Source organism: Oncorhynchus nerka, linkage group LG26, assembly GCF_034236695.1.
Source record: "Oncorhynchus nerka isolate Pitt River linkage group LG26, Oner_Uvic_2.0, whole genome shotgun sequence".
Lineage (NCBI taxonomy): Eukaryota > Metazoa > Chordata > Actinopteri > Salmoniformes > Salmonidae > Oncorhynchus > Oncorhynchus nerka.
The window spans coordinates 17416547-17437313 of record NC_088421.1 but is presented as its reverse complement, the minus strand read 5'-3'; the positions used below and the strand labels follow the sequence as shown (position 1 = coordinate 17437313).

General features: G+C 43.7%; 1 protein-coding gene across 1 annotated transcript; it reads left to right on the top strand.

Annotated features, from left to right (window-relative positions):
- The first annotated feature begins 12674 nt into the window (after positions 1 to 12674).
- Positions 12675 to 14768, top strand: LOC135564859 (uncharacterized PE-PGRS family protein PE_PGRS24-like). The gene is made up of 6 exons (XM_065010933.1): positions 12675 to 12866; positions 13026 to 13257; positions 13435 to 13611; positions 13693 to 13845; positions 13933 to 14463; positions 14695 to 14768. The coding sequence occupies exons 1-6, from the start codon at positions 12675 to 12677 to the stop codon at positions 14766 to 14768; spliced, it is 1359 nt and encodes a 452-aa protein (XP_064867005.1).
- The last annotated feature ends 5999 nt before the right edge of the window (positions 14769 to 20767 follow it).

Genomic DNA, 20767 nt, shown 5'->3' with positions numbered 1-20767 from the left:
GTGGGAATGTAATACCTGGGGTGTGGGAGGAAAGAAAGAGAAAGAAGAGAGAGAGAGAGAGAGAGAGAGAGAGAGAGAGAGAGAGAGAGAAAGAAAGAAAGAGAGAAAAAGAGAGAGAGAGAGAAAGAGAAAAAAAAGAGAGAGAGAGAGAGAGAGAGAGAGAGAGAGAGAGAGAGAGAGAGGTCAATGTGGCCCATACACATTGATTGACTTAAGTGGATTGACAAGAGCCTATAACATGAATCAGTGTATCACTAACCATGTTTCCATCTACAGTTTTTATGCGAGTAAAGTCATACCGTATTAAAAAAAATCACTACAGCTGTGATGGAAACAGGAAGTCTCGGTACAATTTTATAAATGCTGACAGAATTTTTTTTTTTTCATTGGTAAAATGAATTATGCGAGAAATGATGGTGGAAACGCCTTTATGTGCAAATATTGACATAATAACCATCATATTGAAGTAAACTTTACGCGATGATATGGTGTGTGGTTCTTCCACTATGATTCAGGAAACCATTAGATTACATTATTATTAGATCACAGATGAAATAAATGATGATGAATTTCACAGGGTGGTGAAAGTGCATCTTGATGCTCCTTTCCAATAAATATCGAGGGTCTTATTCTGGTGACATGATGATTGATGCTTGACTGGTGTTTATCCATAGTAAACTCATCATGTAGCCTACCCTACCCTCACTGTAACTGTGAGCTGTTGGCTAGAGTACATGTGCCAAGACAAGAGTAGACACGTTTTCTATTTAATACAACAGTTTTTGTGACAGAAATATCAGTAGAGTTGAAAATGCCATAGAAACACATTGGACTTTAGGTTTTTATTCGGTAAATGAAAACTTAAGCGAAAAGTACATTTCTCTGGAAACACCACTAGTTTCTTTATGCTGATTTGTTTTATATTCGCATGAAAATCTGTGGCCTATTGGATGGAAACCTAGCTAGGACAGGTTGTATATGACATACAGTACATCAATAGTGCATAAACACACACACACATGGATACAAGGTATATACACTCATACTGATCAATATTTCATAAGGGGTGTTTTCAAGCAGAATAACTTTCTTTATTATAGATGACATAAACTCTCCCGCTGGATGGGTGGCTGAATCCCTGACAGGGAGGGAAGAGAGGAAAGAGAAAAGGCAAGAGGAGGAGGGAAGAGGGAAATGCAAAGGAGAGAGGGAGAGAGGATGAGAAAGAAGCAAACAGAGAGAGAGAGAGAGAGATGCACATTGACTGAGGAACTGGCTTGATGTGATGAGTGAACACTGGCTCCCTGATACACAGACAGAAAGACGGACAGATGCTGAGGGAGGGAGTGATGGATGCCCCATCACAAGTCTCAATACCCCCCCGCTTCTTCACCCCTCCTCCTCTCTTCTGTCCTATTTTATCCCAACACACATTTACTCTCCATCCCTCCATCCACCTCTCTCCAACACTTTACGTGAATGACCACAAACTGTATCTCTCTTTTTAATAGACCTTCATTAACAGTGATGCAGGGGGGGGGGGACTGAGAGAAGGAAGAAGAGAGAGAGAATGACACAAAGTGAGAAGAAAAAGTAGTTAAACATATCCTATTTGAAAAACTATACAGTGAGCTCCAAAAGTATTGGGACATGTTATGTTGTTTTGGCTCTGTAATCCAGCACTTTGGATTTGAAAACATACAATAGTGATGGGGTTAAAGTGCAGACCGTCAGCCTTCATTTTAGGGTATTTTTGGGTTACAGCACTTTATTTCATTTTGAAAGTGAGTGTGCATATCAGCTGCTCCTAAATATTGTGGGGATGGTTGTAATAGCGTGTGTGTGTGTGTGTGTGTGTGTGTGTGTGCGTGTGTGTGTGTAAGCACCATGGAGTGTATGTGTGTGTGTGTGTGTGTGTGTGTGTGTGTGTGTGTGTGTGTGTGTGTGTGTGTGTGTGTGTGTGTGTGTGTGTGTGTGTGTGTGTGTGTGTAAGAACCATGCACTCACCGTGGAACAAAAGCAAAAGTTTAAAAGGCAGAGGGAGTAAAAAGAAAAACTGAACAAACAAACCCTATAGGAACGAGACAGTGAGCAGGATAGAGGGAAAGAGAGAGGAGAGATTGAGAGGCTGGGGGATGGAAGGGGGAGGTGTGTAGAGATGACAAAAATACTTCTTTAGGATAACTAATTGCTGGAGGTTCGTCAGCACTAATTACAGGTCCCTGTGTTAATTGCCAATTGTACACTCCTCTAAAGAGAGAGGGAGAGGGAGCAGGGGAGGGGAGAGGGAGCAGGGGAGGGGAGAGGGAGCATGGGAGGGGAGAGGGAGCAGGGGAGGGGAGAGGGAGCAGGGGAGGGGGAGAGGGAGCAGGGGAGGGGGAGAGGGAGCAGGGGAGGGAGGGAGGGACAGAGAAGAGCGACAGAGGAAGAGAGAGAATCGGAATACAGACAATCTGCTAAAAGTAAGGCATATGAGGAGGTGGAGGGACACCAAGAGACAGAGAAAGAGATTCGTGGAGAGAGAATGGAGGAGGTGTGAGAAAGAGTAAGAGAGGGAGGATAGGCAGCTGGAGTGGGCCTTGATGGAAAGCAATGAGAGGGAAGAGGAGACTGAATGAATGAGGGGAATGGCAGCAGATAGACTGAGAAAAGAAAGAGGGATGGGAGAAAGAGGGGGAGGAAAAGGAAGAAAGAGAGAGGGGGGAGATGCTCCCTTTGAATCTGTACTTCTCTAGCAGCACTCAGTTTCCATGGCAACAATTAGCATAGGCTTCTCCACACACTGTTGATGGACACAGAGATATATACGCAGACACACACACACGCACAAACGCACACACGCACACAGGCACACACACACACACACTGCCCATTCCCCTCTGATAAGCAATCAATGCACCCTTGCAACGGGTCCATTTTACACACCGATTCTTTTCATGGGCAAATTAACATAGACACATTTTACACACCAACACACACACACAGGCACATATTACACATTTACTGTATACACAATGTCCATTCAGATGATGAACCCATGAAGTTCTATAATTCCCAGAACGGCACTTAAAGCACACAAAGGTTGATCACATAATAGAATGAGAAGTCTTAGAGAAGACCGCACAGCAAGTCCTGAAGACATGTCTCACGCACCATTTGGTTTATTTAACGCACCAAAGCACACTGCGATATCTATTACACACCGATGGACCCCTAGATAGGCTCCCACACTGATACCAGCCTAGGGGCTAAACTCTGCAGCGCTCGGCCCATGTGACTAAAACCCCACCCAACACTGCATCCAAACGATTGACTAATTAGGAATGTCTGCAGACTGCTACTGGTGGTTACCTCCCTGAATAACCCCAGGTAATAAGTGGGACTAAATGGACTATCAAAAGTGTAATTGTCATTAATGAAAGCTTGGGCTAACATGGCTCAACTGATGTAGAGACACTGTTAGGATATGAGGCATGACGTGGATATTATGGCTCTGTAATTGGACGCCTTCGTCAGCCATAAATCACACAACTACAACTAGCACGGGGCCGGGGTGGTGGTGGCGAGCATGCCTTGTCAAAATAGCCCAGATATCAGACGGGCACTCACGTTTATGCACTGACATAGAGTACCAGTCAAAAGTTGTGACACACCTACTCACTCATGGGTTTTTCTTTATTTTTACTATTGTCTACATTGTAGAATAATAGTGAAGACATCAAAACAATGAAATAACACATATGGAATCATACAGAAACCAAAAAAGTATTAAAAAAATCAACATCTATTTTAGATTTTGCAAAGTAGCCACTCTTGCCTTGATAACAGCTTTGCACACTCTTGGCATTCTCTCAACAAGCTTCATGAGGAATGCTTTTCCAACAGTCTTGAAGGAGTTCCCACATATGCTGAGCACTTGTTGGCTGCCTTTCCGTCACTCTGCGGTCCAACTCATCCCAAACCACCTCAATTGGGTTGAGGTCGAGTGATTGTGGAGGCCAGGTCATCTGATGCAAAATCCCATCACTCTCCTTGGTCAAAACGACCTTACACAGCCTGGAGGTGTGTTTTGGGTCATTGTCCTGCTGAAAAAACAATGATAGTACCAATAAGTCCAAACCAGAGGGGATGGCGTATCACTGCAGAATGCTATGGTAACCATGCTGGTTAAGTGTGCCTCAAATTCTAAATAAATCACTGACAGTGTCACCAGCAGAGCACCCCCACACCATCCCACGTCCTCCTCCATGCTTCAAAGTTCTTGAAATGTTCCGTATTGACTGACCTTCATGTCTTAAAGTAATGATGGACTGTCATTTCTCTTTGCTTATTTGACCTGTTCTTGCCATAATATGGACTTGGTATTTTACCAAATAGGGCTGTCTTCTGTATACCACCCCTACCTTGTCACAACACAACTGATTGGCTCAAACACATTAAGAAGGAAAGAAATTCCACAAATGAACTTTTAACAAGGCACACCTGTTAATTGACATGCATTCCAAGTGACTACCTCACGAAGCTGGTTGAGAGAATGCCAAGAGTTTGCAAAACTGTCATCAAGGAAAAGGGTGGCTACTTTGAAGAATCTCAAATATATTTTGATTTGTTTAACACTTTTTTTGGTTACTACCATACAGTATGTGTTATTTCATAGGTTGATGTCTTTACTACTATTCTACAATGTAGAAAATAGTAAAAATAAAGATAAACCCTTGATTGAGTAGGTATGTCCAAACTTTTGACTGGTACTGTAATAGAATGCCATCACACTGGCAAAAGACAGCCGTACATACAAAATAACAGTAGCACGGTGCGCTCTCTCTCTCTTTCTATCTCTCTGTCTCGTACGTACACACACACACACACACACACACACACACACACACACACACACACACACACACACACACACACACACACACACACACACACAGGGCCGTGCTGTTGTGTTTCCTGGAAATTCATAATACGGAGAAGCGATCAAAAGCTTTCATTTATAATTCATGCGCATTTGCTTTCTACAGTCACAAACCAAGTGATATTGGGCAAAGTATACAATGCAGGGGAATACTGACTTCCAGTATTATCTAAAAGGTGAGGTTTGTCTGTGACAGCAGCATGTACTATCAGGTCCCTGAGGGGATGAGCTGGCCCCTAGAACACAGGGCCAAACCGCTGAGAGGAGTGAACTTTGTTGGCTCTAGTGGAAAAGTAGACGCATGGCCTTTAGCTGGCTGCTGGGGAGGAAGAGGCGGGTCTATTTGAACCTGAGGTCTGGACGTGATGTTCTGCAGCAGCCACTCACAGCCCCCTCATTACCATACACAGCCAGGCATACATTCACATGTTTACCGAGAGTCATTGAGTGTATAATGGTGTCTATTTCAAGAGAGAGGATGTTGGAGGGCCAATCGCTCTCTTTCTCTCTCTTCTCATTATGTGTCAGGCCTGACAGGCGGGATATTTGCATGAATACGAAGAACAAATACAATATGTCATTTTTATTGTCTACTCTGATATTTAGGAGAGTGCGGAGGACAACAACACGTCTAAACTGTTTATGACCCGTGTGTTCATACACTGTCTTTGCCCGGAACTTGTCCTGCAGTACTGTGTCAAAGACCCAAACATTTTCTCCAAAAGAAGCCATGAAGTTTGTATCTTAATCTGTTTTTAGGTGGAGAAGGATTTGATTTTCACAATATGTGCAATATGCAAGAAATTGGCAAATAGGGACAAAAAATCATTTCTGCCACACTGGCATGTGCACGAAACCCAATATTTGTGGCTTGTCTTTGAATATCAAGTGTCTTGAAGGAGAAAAGTACTGAACAAAGCCTGAAGTTGTGTAATGTGTTTTGACACAACCATGAAGGTAAGCAGTTGGTCCTGTAATAACTCTTAGATTTCTATTGACACCCACTCTTCTGATTGGAGGAGAAAAGTTAATCTCCTCCCTGACTTGTGGGCTCACTGCCCCCATATGCTTATCAGTGTACGTGAACAACTCCACTTCAGCTGTTTCCATTTGAAACATCCTTTACAGATGTGTATGATTTCAAAGTGTTGCCTTTTGGAATAGTGAGAAAACCAGAGTGACCCCCGTGCCAATAACGGCCCGGTAATCACTTTAAATGTCTTTTATTGACAGCTTTTCACGGACTAGAGCCGCAATAATCTGTCCTCCTCCATCCCATCTCATTCCAAGCTGTTATTTTTGGAACCAGGATCCTGCCTTTGGATTAGTAGGTGTGCAGGGTATTTCCTTTGTGTGCATTTGTGTGTGCGTACGTGTGCGTGTGTGTGTGAAAGAGAGACAACAGTTTGAAAATATTGTATTTGTCCTCCTAGCATGCAGGGATTTAAATGGTCTGAATTGAATTTGGTGCTGCAGCAGTTGCTTAAAAGAAGATAGGGGGATATAGATACCCGCTCAAAATCTGCCTCCCATGAGTGAAAACCAACAGCTCTTGTGTACAGTCAAATGAATCAAAATGGTACCCTGAAATATGTTTAGGTAAGAGCACAACCTGATCCAGTTCATAGATACAGTGTCTACATAGATACAGTGTCCTAACTAGTTCACTTATTGACTGCATAGATACAGTGTCCTAACTAGTTCACTTATTGACTGCATATAGATACAGTGTCCTAACTAGTTCACTTATTGACTGCATAGATACAGTGTCCTAACTAGTTCACTTATTGACTGCATAGATACAGTGTCCTAACTAGTTCACTTATTGACTGCATAGATACAGTGTCCTAACTAGTTCACTTATTGACTGCATAGATAGTGTCCTAACTAGTTCACTTATTGACTGCATAGATACAGTGTCCTAACTAGTTCACTTATTGATTGCATATATACAGTGTCCTAACTAGTTCACTTATTGACTGCATAGATAGTGTCCTAACTAGTTCACTTATTGACTGCATAGATACAGTGTCCTAACTAGTTCACTTATTGACTGCATAGATACAGTGTCCTAACTAGTTCACTTATTGACTGCATAGATACAGTGTCCTAACTAGTTCACTTATTGACTGCATAGATACAGTGTCCTAACTAGTTCACTTATTGAGTGCATAGATACAGTGTCCTAACTAGTTCACTTATTGAGTGCATAGATACAGTGTCCTAACTAGTTCACTTATTGACTGCATAGATACAGTGTCCTAACTAGTTCACTTATTGAGTGCATAGATACAGTGTCCTAACTGACTTTCAAGAGGCTTGGACTGTAATATTGCTTTGGTTACAGATTGAATGGATGGTGACCAGGGTTCTTCAGTATAGTGTGTGATAGCTGCTGTTTACTGTACCAGAGCGATAACAGCAGCTATCACCTGACCTGTATCAAATTCCTCATGTTTCAATCTTCGAAAATGGTAAGAGATTAATAAGTTACTTTGTTCTCCACTCAGGTGAATGATGGATTTAATTTAAATTTTAATGTATTTATTTAACCTGTATTTAACCAGGAAGGGCTCATTGCGCTCTCTTTTTCAAGAGCGCCCTGGCCAAGATAGACAGCACCAAGTCATTACAAAAAAATTACAGACAGACAACATGAAAAACTACAAGTAGTCTAGTAAAAACCATTGAATTCACAAGAGTATAAAACAGCAAATTAAAAACATTGACAGGTCAGGGAATCAGCCTCAAAATCCTTCATCAGTGATTTAAAAACACCAATCGGGACAAGTTCTTCCAGTTTAAAAGTATTTTGTAAGGTGTTCCAAGACGATGGCGCAGAGTACATAAAAGCCCTTTTACCAAATTCAGTTGGGACATTTGGAACAGTTAGCAGGATAAAGTCCAGCGAACGAAGAGAGTACCCACCACATTTCTGAACAATAAAAATGCACAAGCAAAAAGGTAGTAAACCCAAAATGGCTTTGTAAATAAAAGTATACCAGTGTGAGCTTACGAGTGACTAGAGAAGGCCAGCCAAACCTGGTATACAAAGTGCAGTGGTGCGTAAGGGTTTTGCAGTTTAAAATAAACTTCAAAGTGCCATGGTAAAGAGTGTCAATTGATCTCAAACACTGAGCGTAAAGTATTCATTTAACGTTTTAATTAATGGATTTTAATTAATTCATGGCATTAATTCATGGGACATGTCATTTGGAGACTACGGCACATTTTGCAAAGGTGTGAGAGAGGTTACATTATTAAAGGGTGTAATTCAGCGCGGGAGCATCTGTTTTGGCAGCATGTTTAAACCCTTGTGAGTCGCGGGAGACTCGGATTCCAGTACAGTATCTCTTCTCCGCCGTTGTTTTTATGCATGATCATCACTATTTCTTGCAGGCGTACGGCTGTCATACCTGTCTCCAGCCGTCTTCCAGGGCCGCGTGCGTCATCGCTCCCAGCCAATGATGAGACTCCCCACGAGGATAATGACATCTAGGAGCTCTTCCCAATAGATGTCCCGTGTTTAATCCCACCCAGCACTCAGCCACGAGGCACGCCGCAGAGTAAGCCTCAGCTCCGTCAACAGCACCACCACATCCAGAGCTGTCATTCCAACATGGTACCTGTGTGACAACTATCATACTATTTCAATCAAACACACTTTGTTCGTTGTACGGTTCTAAGAGACCCACCTCCATTAACTACTGTATAAGAAGCAGTGCGTGACCTGGGCGAAACCTCCTATTTTCTACTGCTTGTGCTCCTGTTGCTCTTACAGAAGATTAGCTCAAACGTATCCTGGAGCTCCTGCATCTAAATATTAACAGTACCGGCACCTATTTCAGTCCAAATCAAGCGATGATAAGAAGCACAACACAACGTGGAATATCTTTGACAACGTACTTTCTGTACTCTTTATCAAGATATCATCTAGAAAAAGAAAGCCAATTAAATAATGGTGAGTAATTGCAGTGTATTGCCACACAGTATATAGGCTGATGACTCATAGCTAACTGTACAGAACAAAACTTTTCATATCAGTTAGTTACATACCAAATGGAACAGCTTACCTATAGTATATTCATATATGCAAATAAACGCAAATGACGGTACAAACATAGAGGCCTGTGTGCAAAAGGTGATGTGAGTCCCACCAGGTCAAACCCGCCTGAGTTTTCTGTGGCAGTAGTTACGAGTGCCAGAGGGCTTCATTTGCATCACCACAGTCAGTGAAGTGAGTCTGCCAGCACCTTCAATTATGAAACAATTAGCATTCATAAGTTTGCTTGTGAAAAGCTGTAAGATTGAATTGCAGTTAGTCATCCTCTGAATGAATCCATGAAGCGCTTCCTATTCGCTATGCTCCACGGGGCTAATTTTCATCTGCTGGCTCATCCCTGCTCTCTCTGGGACGGTGTCAGTTGTACTCACAGACACCAAAAGGTCATAAATTAGCAATAAGGGCCATTGAAGTAGGCAAGTTGTTACGCTTCAACCTTGTGATACTTTCAAGAGGAGCTTTCAAAAAAACATAGCATATAAATATATTCATAGATGGTATTTATTTCATTACTGCCCATCAAAGGGGAAAGGTGGAGAATAAGTCCCCCTGCTCACCTCTTTTTATGAATGGCCCTAAATATATGGAGCAATTGTTTGTGTTTGAAGAGCAAACGTTTCACATTAGTCATGTGTTGAAAATAGCCAGCGGACAAGAGTACCTGATCATCAGCATCACAATGATCATGCTGTGTGTGAAAGTGTTTTGGTATCATCAACTGACACAACGTCAAACATCATCAAAGTGTCACGATGTGAAACCTGTGTGTCTACGTCACTCTGGCCTAGCAGCTGCGCTAAAGCCCTTGTAGCTGTTTTGTGTAATATAATGGTGTTGACCTTAATGGCTGTGGGCCTCACTATTGAGTTATTATTTTTATGCAACACTAAGCTCCCAGACTCTTTCATAACCCTGTCAGCACAGCGACACAACTCTCAGAAAAAAATGTAGGAGAGAAGTGATGTTTTATTCACTCGTGGCAGAGTACAATTCATAATACAGCTCGACTGACTCACAGTTTTAATTAAAAACTAGCCTTAGCGCCGGTGGTAGCATCCTGATTTATTAAGACCCAACCTCATCCACCCAAGACTGAGTCCACAGTGGGTGAAGGGGTGAGGGGAAGGTGGTGGGCAAAATGCCTAGGAGGGGGGAAAGTGCATTGTTTCACACAGCAAGGTGGTACAGTAGGCTGGCAGAGTGTGTGGTAACATTTCATTACAGAGTTGCTTTGGCAAGTTTGTTTTGAAAAAGAATAGTAGGGGAAAAAATGATATGCAGTGTATATATATATGTATATAACAGACACCATTGGAGAATGGCCAGTGCAGCAAATTTCACATGAATTGATGGAATTTGCTTTAGTCTGACAGTAATGTCAGGTTTATGTCACCCTCTCATTTAAATCACAGCTACAACGGAATCCCTTGATGCAGAGAGATTTTAATTAAAAACGGTAAGAGAGAGCGAGTGTGCTGGCAAGAGAGGGAGGCAGATTGAATGAAAGAGAGAAAGTTATAAAGATAGAGAGGCAGGACCAACGTTAGATCAGAGCTGTGCTACACATAAGGGACAGAAGAAAATAAGAGAGGGAACAGTGTGAAAAACAGAATGGTGGCAGAACAGAGGAGAAAGACTAAGAATGTGTATTCAGGGGTCAAATGGAACTAGGAAAAGTTTAAAGTACATTTCAACTTCCCTTATTCCTTACTTTCCTCTCTATATAACTCACTGCACATTTTGGGGATTTTGCCCCCCATTCTGCTCACAGTACAGGTCAGATGTTTTACCGTGTGTGTGAGTGTGTGTGTGTAACTGCGCCTTTTCTCTATTTTCATTCCCCCTTGTCTTCTCCACATCTCCCTTCCTTAGTCACTCTCACTGAGTGATTCTTTAAGGTTTGGCACACACTGGTGATGCAGACCACAGCCAAACACACAGCCATAAACAAGCATACACAGACACACACAGACACACACAGACACACACAGGCACACACAGGCGCACACACAGACACACACAGGCACACACTGGTGATGCAGACCACAGCCAAACACACAGCCACAAACAAGCATACACAGACACACACAGACACACACAGGCACACACAGACACACACAGACACACACACAGGCACACACTGGTGATGCAGACCACAGCCAAACACACAGCCATAAACAAGCATACACAGACACACACAGACACACACAGGCACACACAGACACACACAGGCACACACACAGACACACACAGGCACACACTGGTGATGCAGACCACAGCCAAACACACCGCCATAAACAAGCACACACAGACACACACAGACACACACAGACACACACAGGCACACACTGGCAATGCAGACCACAGCCAAACACACAGCCATAAACAAGCACACACAGACACACACAGGCACACACAGACACACACAGGCACACACAGACACACACAGACACACACAGGCACACACAGGCACACACAGGCGATGCAGACCACAGCCAAACACACAGCCATAAACAAGCACACACAGACACACACACACACACACAGGCACACACAGGCACACACAGGCACACACAGACACACACAGGCACACACAGAGCCACACTGGCCATGCAGACCACAGCCAAACACACAGCCATAAACAAGCACACACAGACACACACACCAACACTTTGACTGATGCATACGTATACAATGCAATAATCAATTTATGTATACTATATAATGCCCTTACCTTAGGTAATGAACATGTAGAAACACACTCACACACTACCCTAGCCAGTCATCTTTAACCATACTGCCTTCTCAATTACACATCCTTTACCTCGGACAAATGGACACAAACACGGTATCTACGGTAGATCATGGCTTGGTAGCTCGTGCCCCAAGGAGCCATGGGGGATTCTGTTCCTCGTATCCCCGACTTCATAAGACACATCAGTTCTCCTCCTCAAGCCCAATCAATGGCAGTAACATGAAAGGTGGCTGATCGGCCCGCCGCCCAGGGGCTAGTCCTCTAGCATGCAGCCGGGCTCCACAGACTCCTGACTCAGCTCTGGGGGGGCTGGGGGAGCTGGGGCCAACCACCACCAGGAATGAGCCCTCTCCTCAGTAAACCCAGGGTAAACCTTTAATTGGACATCATACATCTAAATGTGAATGAAAGCAGGATAGCAGGGTGTCAAGACTTTGAAACGTTTCTTACTTTATGTCTTATGCATGCTTTTGTATGGCCTTGTTAGATAGTGTCCATTGACCTTTAAGAACTTTTAGAGGGTATATGGTGCCAACACTTATATAAATCATCATTAGGCTTCAGCCATATTTCATCACCTGTGCCTTCAGCCATATTTCGTTCACCTTTAAGATATTTTGAACATTTTCTACTGGCTTTAGGCGTTTGTTACTCGAGAGCCACTGATCACATCCATCCACAACTCTCCCTCATGTCTTCACATTGGTCTTGACTGATCTTTATCACGGTCGACACGATGCAATATACCACGTCTTTCTTGTCCTGGAGGTTTGAGCCAGAAGAGGCCATCTATCCCACACTCACAGTGTGTGTCCATTGATCTTAAATGACTGGATGGGTAGAAGGATCATTAGGCTAGTGCTATGGTGGTAGCTATGTAGTCCACCTTGTCTCTACTCCTTGAGTCACAAAACACTCTCTCTCTCACACACTTAATGAGTGTGCCATCAGGGTCTAGCGGTGTGAACATATCAGGGTCTGGGGGTGTGAACATATCAGGGTCTGGAGGTGTGAACGTATCAGGGTCTGGGGGTGTGAACATATCAGGGTCTGGGGGTGTGAACATATCAGGGTATGGAGGTGTGAACGTATCAGGGTCTGGGGGTGTGAACATATCAGGGTCTGGGGTGTGAACATATCAGGGTCTGGAGGTGTGAACGTATCAGGGTCTGGAGGTGTGAACGTATCAGGGTCTGGAGGTGTGAACGTATCAGGGTCTGGAGGTGTGAACGTATCAGGGTCTGGAGGTGTGAACGTATCAGGGTCTGGAGGTGTGAACGTATCAGGGTCTGGAGGCAGGGTCTGGAGGTGTGAACGTATCAGGGTCTGGAGGTGTGAACGTATCAGGGTCTGGGAACATATCAGGGTCTGGAGGTGTGAACGTATCAGGGTCTGGAGGTGTGAACGTATCAGGGTCTGGGGGTGTGAACATATCAGGGTCTGGGGGTGTGAACATATCAGGGTCTGGAGGTGTGAACGTATCAGGGTCTGGAGGTGTGAACGTATCAGGGTCTGGAGGTGTGAACGTATCAGGGTCTGGGAACATATCAGGGTCTGGAGGTGTGAACGTATCAGGGTCTGGAGGTGTGAACGTATCAGGGTCTGGAGGTGTGAACGTATCAGGGTCTGGAGGTGTGAACGTATCAGGGTCTGGAGGTGTGAACGTATCAGGGTCTGGCGTTGTGAACGTATCAGGGTCTGGAGGTGTGAACGTATCAGGGTCTAGCGGTGTGAACATATCAGGGTCTGGGGGTGTGAACATATCAGGGTCTGGAGGTGTGAACGTATCAGGGTCTGGAAGTGGGAACGTATCAGGGTCTGGAGGTGTGAACATATCAGGGTCTGGAGGTGTGAACGTATCAGGGTCTGGAGGTGTGAACGTATCAGGGTCTGGGAACATATCAGGGTCTGGAGGTGTGAACGTATCAGGGTCTGGAGGTGTGAACGTATCAGGGTCTGGAGGTGTGAACGTATCAGGGTCTGGAAGTGGGAACGTATCAGGGTCTGGAGGTGTGAACATATCAGGGTCTGGAGGTGTGAACGTATCAGGGTCTGGAGGTGTGAACGTATCAGGGTCTGGAGGTGTGAACGTATCAGGGTCTGACGGTGTGAACGTATCAGGGTCTGGAGGTGTGAACGTATCAGGGTCTGGAGGTGTGAACGTATCAGGGTCTGGAGGTGTGAACGTATCAGGGTCTGGAGGTGTGAACGTATCAGGGTCTGGAGGTGTGAACGTATCAGGGTCTGGGAACATATCAGGGTCTGGAGGTGTGAATGTATCAGGGTCTGGAGGTGTGAACGTATCAGGGTCTGGAGGTGTGAACGTATCAGGGTCTGGAGGTGTGAACGTATCAGGGTCTGGAGGTGTGAACATATCAGGGTCTGGCGTTGTGAACATATCAGGGTCTGGCGGTGTGAACGTATCAGGGTCTGGCGTTGTGAACGTATCAGGGTCTTCCGGTGTGAACGTATCAGGGTCTGGAGGTGTGAACGTATCAGGGTCTGGGGGTGTGAACATATCAGGGTCTGGCGGTGTGAACATATCAGGGTCTGGAGGTGTGAACATATCAGGGTCTGGAGGTGTGAACGTATCAGGGTCTGGGGGTGTGAACATATCAGGGTCTGGCGGTGTGAACATATCAGGGTCTGGCGGTGTGAACGTATCAGGGTCTGGAGGTGTGAACGTATCAGGGTCTGGAGGTGTGAACGTATCAGGGTCTGGAGGTGTGAACGTATCAGGGTCTGGAAGTGGGAACGTATCAGGGTCTGGAGGTGTGAACGTATCAGGGTCTGGAGGTGTGAACGTATCAGGGTCTGGAGGTGTGAACGTATCAGGGTCTGGAAGTGGGAACGTATCAGGGTCTGGAAGTGGGAACGTATCAGGGTCTGGGGGTGTGAACGTATCAGGGTCTGGCGGTGTGAACGTATCAGGGTCTGGCGGTGTGAACGTATCAGGGTCTGGAGGTGTGAACGTATCAGGGTCTGTCGGTGTGAACGTATCAGGGTCTGGCGTTGTGAACGTGGCCTAATTGTCTCAGAATACTAGGTGGTAAATATTTGTGGTTGTGGCTTCATTTAGCACCCCATCGTCTTCCTATAGGAGATTTATTTACAGTTTGTGTTCTCCACCCCATCCGCCCTCATACCTCCCTCACTGCACCTCCTCCCAGCTCTCCACTCAGCCACCATCTTTAATCCCCCCCCCCCCCTTACCCTCCCCACCCCTTTGCCCCCACCATTCCTCTCTGGTCATGGTTAATTAATTGCCAAGCTGTTCACTGCCGATGCCAACTGTAACATAGACAAACACTGATACATTGATACCCACATACATTCACGCTCGCTGACACTCCTGACAGAAAACTCCCTAGGTCCAGTATTGGAAGATGTTGCAGGACAATAATGGAGATTCTAACATTAGTAAAAATTTAAAAAATAAAAAAGACTAATAAAACACTAATATATGTTGACTAGATAAGTATTCAACCCCCTGCGTTAATACATGCTAGAATCCCATTTGGCAGTGATTACAGCTGTGTCTTTCTGGGTAAGTTCTAAGAGCTTTCCAACCCTGGATTGTGCAACATTTTCCCATTATTATTTTCCAAATGCTTTAAGCTCTGTCAAATTGGTTGTTGATCATTGCTAGACAATCATTTTCAGGCAAATTTAAGTCAAAACTGTAACTCAGCCACTTAGGAACATTCACAGTCTTCTTGGTAAGCAACTCCAGTGTAGATTTGGCCTTGTGTTTTAGGTTATTGTCCTGCTGAAAGGTGCATTCATCACCAGGTGTCTGGTGGAAAGCAGACTGAACAAGGTTGCCCTTTAGAATTTTGCCTGTTCTTAGCTCCATTTCATATTTTTTCTTTATCCTGAAAAAGTCCCCAGTCCTTAACAATTACAAGCACACCCATAACATGATGAATTCACCACTATGCTTGAAAATATGGAGAGTGGTACTCCATAATGTATTGTTTTGGATTTGGCCCAAACATAACACTTTGTATTAAGGACAAAAGGTGAATTGCTTTGCAGCATTTTTTGCAGTATTACTTTAGTGCCTTGTTGCCAACAGTTTTGGAATATGTTTTATTCTGTACAGGCTTCCTTCACTCTGTCAATTAGGTTACTAATTGTAGAGTTACTACTGCACAATGTTGTTAATCCATCCTAAGTTTTCTCCTATCACAGCCGTTCAACTCCGTAACTGTTTTTAAGTCACCATTGGCCTCGTATTCCTGAGCGGTTTCCTTCCTCTCCGGCAACTGAGATAGGAAGGACATCTGTATCTTTGTAGTGACTGGGTGTATTATTGATACATCATTCAAAGTGTAATTAGTAACTTCACCATGCTCAAAGGGATATTCAATGTCTGTTTTTTCCCCCATCTACCAATAGATGACCTTCTTTGTGAGGCCTTGGGGAAAAAAACTCTTCTTTGTGGTTCACTGCTCGACTGAGGGACCTTACAGATAATTGTAAGTGTGGGGTACAGAGAGGAAGTAGTCATTCACTATTATTGCACACAGAGTGAGTCTATGTCATTTATTATGACTTCCTAAGTATTTAGGCTTGAGTTATTTAGGCTTGAGTTATTTAGGCTTGAGTTATTGACTCAAGACATTTCAGCTTTTAATTTTTTATTAATTAGTCAAAATGTTGAAAAACATAATTCCACTTTGACATGATGAGGTTGTCACGGGTGTCATTGGAAGTAGACCAAAGTGCAGCGTGGTGAGCATACATTTTATTTTATTTTAAAATGTTCGCCAACAAAACAACAAACAAAAGAAACAACCGTGAAGCTTACAGGGCTAAGTGCCACAAACAAAGTCAACTACCCACACTGAAAGGAGGGGAAAAGGACTACCTAAGTATGATTCCCAATCAGAGACAACACGATAGACAGCTGTCCCTGATTGAGAACCATACCCCGCAAAAACATAGAAATAAAGAAACCTGGAAAACAAAAAATAAAATGCCCACCCCACATCACACCCTGACCTATAACCAAATAGACTCTCTAAGGTCAGGGCGTGACAGAGGTATTGTGTGCAAGCCAGTGACAAAAAAATCGAAATGTAATACACTTTAAATTCAGGCTGTAAAATAGCACAATGTGGAAAAAGTCAAGGGGTGTGAAGTGAGTACCGTCTGTATTTATCAAGGGGACGTGCGCCCCAGAAACTATGTAGCAGGTAATCCACATTACCTGGCAGTTTAACAAAGTTGAATTTGGGACACTTTGCACTGAGGTGTTTAAGCAACCACTGTATTTGAAATTTGTCGTTTGCATGGCTGAACGGCGGTTGAGAAGAGATTCAAAATCAATTCGGACAATTATTCAGTTTGCTTCCCAGATTTTAAAAAAGTCAGGAGGGGGAAAATCTAAATGAAATACTGAAAATATTGCATGTATTCAACCTGGGGTTTGAAACTCAGTTGCGTTGCAGTTAAGCAGCGGTTGTGACTAAATAGAAAATGACAAGAGAACTGAGTGTTCCCTATAATACAGTGGTTAGACTAAATAGAAAATGACAAGAGAACTGAGTGTTCCCTATAATACAGTGGTTAGACTAAATAGAAAATGACAAGAGAACTGAGTGTTCCCTATAATACAGTGGTTAGACTAAATAGAAAATGACAAGAGAACTGAGTGTTCCCTATAATACAGTGGTTAGACTAAATCTGTGCAAATGAATCTGTGGGAGGGTGACATCCACAGGGCAAAGCGGTGGTGCTGTGCTTTTATAATCCAACCTTGATAAACAATATTCATTAGCTCTCAACCATGTTCGGCTTCAGTAATCAATGAGAGTTACATGTGCAATTGATTGAATACATACAATTATTTACACCAGAGTGCTTTAAATGATGATGTCGTGCTGCATTGGCTGTTCTCAGATATTATAGTATCACGCACTTTGACGAGCGTGTTGAGATTGAACCCCCCTGTTTTCAATTCTACTTGATGCTGGTTACAGTGAGGCAACTTCTATACAATGTAACATCCTTGGACGTGTCATTGTTTCATCAAGACATCGCTCCCTCTCCCTAACATAGGCTCCCTCTCCCTAACACAGGCTCCCTCTCCCTAACACAGGCTCCCTCTCCCTAACACAGGCTCCCTCTCCCTAACACAGGCTCCCTCTCCCTAACACAGGCTCCCTCTCCCTAACACAGGCTCCCTCTCCCTAACACAGGCTCCCTCTCCCTAACACAGGCTCCCTCTCCCTAACACAGGCTCCCTCTCCCTAACACAGCCTCCCTCTCCCTAACACAGCCTCCCGCTCCCTAACACAGGCTCCCTCTCCCTAACACAGGCTCCCTCTCCCTAACACAGGCTCCCTCTCCCTAACACAGGCTCCCTCTCCCTAACACAGGCTCCCTCTCCCTAACATAGGCTCAACCAGTTATTCCTCTCAGTGGTAAATATATGTCTAACATATATGTCTAATATATGCCCAACACTCACAGCTCTTTGCTGCCACATTTGACATATCTTGACAGTAACTGGATGGTAATCTCTCAGGGGAGAATTAGGTTCCTATTGGCAGTTGTGCTTGGGAATTTGCTAGGAAAACTCCTGGGGGCAATTTTCCCTAACAAAGTCCAATCAATAACTTCTAATATTAAGTACTAGTCACATCAATCCTTCTGATTCCTTAGGGTGGCAGGGGTTGCTGCCTGGTGGGGTTACTCCAACAACGTGTCCATTAACTATGACATTTCACTACCAGTGGGGAGAGAGGCTGGACTATGGCAGTGACAGCCTCTCAGAAAAACCTGCACTTCATGATGGACAAGGGTCACTCAATGGGTATATTTCTACTGTACATTTCATGACTGTGACATCACAAACGGGCTTTTGGGAATGTAAGTGTTTTGCTTGGTGGATATGGCAACCTTATAATGTATCAGGACACAGAGTAATGAACAAAATACTGTATGTAGACTATTGCATCTAGGAAAATAGACTATTTCAATGATAGGATGAATTAAACCACAGTCCATCTCAAAGCTTTCATTTCTACCCAGAGACCACTGCCTCTGTAGTTAAGCAAATGTAAAAATGTTGAATAACATTACTTTCACATTTGTAAGATTTATGACCGTAGAAAATGCTAAGGTAATCCCATACAGCAAATATAGAACTTCTCCTGGCAGATTCAAACAGAGTTCCCTTTAAAGCTGTGGTTAGTCTGTGAACATTTTTGTTACTTCAAATACGTATGGGACATTTGAATAAAACGAACTCCCTGTGGCTCAAGTTACATGCAGCAAGGCCTGGATTTGTATGTCCAGCAGCCCAACATCATTGCTGAGTAATAACATCATTGCTGAGTAATAACATCATTGCTGAGTAATAACACCATTGCTGAGTAATAACACCATTGCTGTGTTGATATATAGAGATATCTAAAGATGCCGACCTACATCAGCATTGTACAGCAGAATGAGAAGAAAACATTCTTCACACATAAAAACACCACAGCCTTTGGGTGGAGAGGAAAATAGGTTCAGTTGAAGTGGGAAGTTTACATACACTTAGGTTGGAGTCATTAAAACTCGTTTTCAGCCCTTCCACAAATTTCTTCCTAACAAACTATAGTTTTGGCAAGTCGGTTAGGACATCTACTTTAAGTTTCCAACAATTGTTTACAGACAGATTATTTTACTGTATCACAATTCCAGTGGGACAGAAGTTTACATACACTATGTTGACTGTGCCTCTAAACAGCTTGGAACATTCCAGAAAATGATGTCATGGCTTTAGAAGTTTCTGATAGGCTAATTGACATCATTTGAATCAATAGGAGGTGTACCTCGGGATGTATTTCAAGGCCTACCTTCAAACTCAGTGCCTCTTTGCTTGACATCATGGGAAAATCAAAAGAAATCAACCAAGAACTCAGAAAAAAAAATTGTAGACCTCCACAAGTCTAGTTCATCCTTGGGAGTACTTTCCAAAGGCCTGAAGGTACCACGTTCATCTGTACAAACAATAGTACGCAAGTATAAACACCATGGGACCACACAGCCGTCATACCGCTCAGGAAGGAGACACGTTCTGTCTCCTAGAGACGAACGCTCTTTGGTGCGAAAAGTGCAAATCAATTCCAGAACAACAGCAAAGGACCTTGTGAAGATGCTGGAGGAAACAGGCACAAAAGTATCTATAACCACAGTAAAACGAGTCCTATATCGACATAACCTGAATGGCCGCTCAGCAAGGAAGAAGCCACTTCTCCAAAACCGCCATAAAAAAAACAGACTACGGTTTGCAACTGCACATGGGGACAAAGATCGCACTTTTGGGAGAAATGTCCTTAAGTCTGATAAAACAAAAATAGAACTGTTTGGCCATAATGACCATCATTATGTTTGGAGGAAAAAGGGGGAGGCTTGCAAGCTGAAAGAACACCATCCCAACCGTGAAGCACGGGGTGGCAGCATAATGTTGTGGGGGTGCTCTGCGGCAGGAGGGACTGGTGCACTTCACAAAATAGATGGCATCATGAGGACGGAAAATGATGTGGATATATTGAAGCAACATCTCAAGACATCAGTCACGAAGTTAAAGCTTGGTCGCAAATGGGTCTTTCAAATGAACAATGACCCCAAGTATACTTCCAAAGTTGTGGCAAAATGGCTTAAGGACAACAAAGTCAAGGTATTGGAGTGGCCATCACAAAGCCCTGACTTCAATCCTATAGAAAATGTGTGGGCAGAACTGAAAAAGCTAGCAAGGAGGCCTACAAACCTGACTCAGTTACGCCAGCTCTGTCAGGAGGAATGGGCCAAAATTCACCCAACTTATTGTGGGAAGCTTGTGGAAGTCTACCCAAAACGTTTGACCCAAGTTAGACAATTTAAAGGCAATGCTACCAAATACTTCTGACCCACTGGGAATGTGATGAAAGAAATACAAGCTGAAATAAATCATTCTCTCTACTATTACTATTCTCACATTTCACATTCTTAAAATAAAGTGCTGATCCTAACTGACCTAAGACAGGGATTT

What these genes read in the sequence shown, in the direction of transcription:
- LOC135564859 (XM_065010933.1), top strand. Translation starts at nt 12,675, where the DNA reads ATGAGTGTGCCATCAGGGTCTAGCGGTGTGAACATATCAGGGTCTGGG. An exon ending in GAACGTATCAGGGTCTGGAG is followed by an intron (nt 13,258 to 13,434) that starts GTGTGAACGTAT and finishes TGAACGTATCAG; the next exon opens with GGTCTGGAGGTGTGAACGTA. An exon ending in GAACGTATCAGGGTCTGGAG is followed by an intron (nt 14,464 to 14,694) that starts GTGTGAACGTAT and finishes TGAACGTATCAG; the next exon opens with GGTCTGGAGGTGTGAACGTA.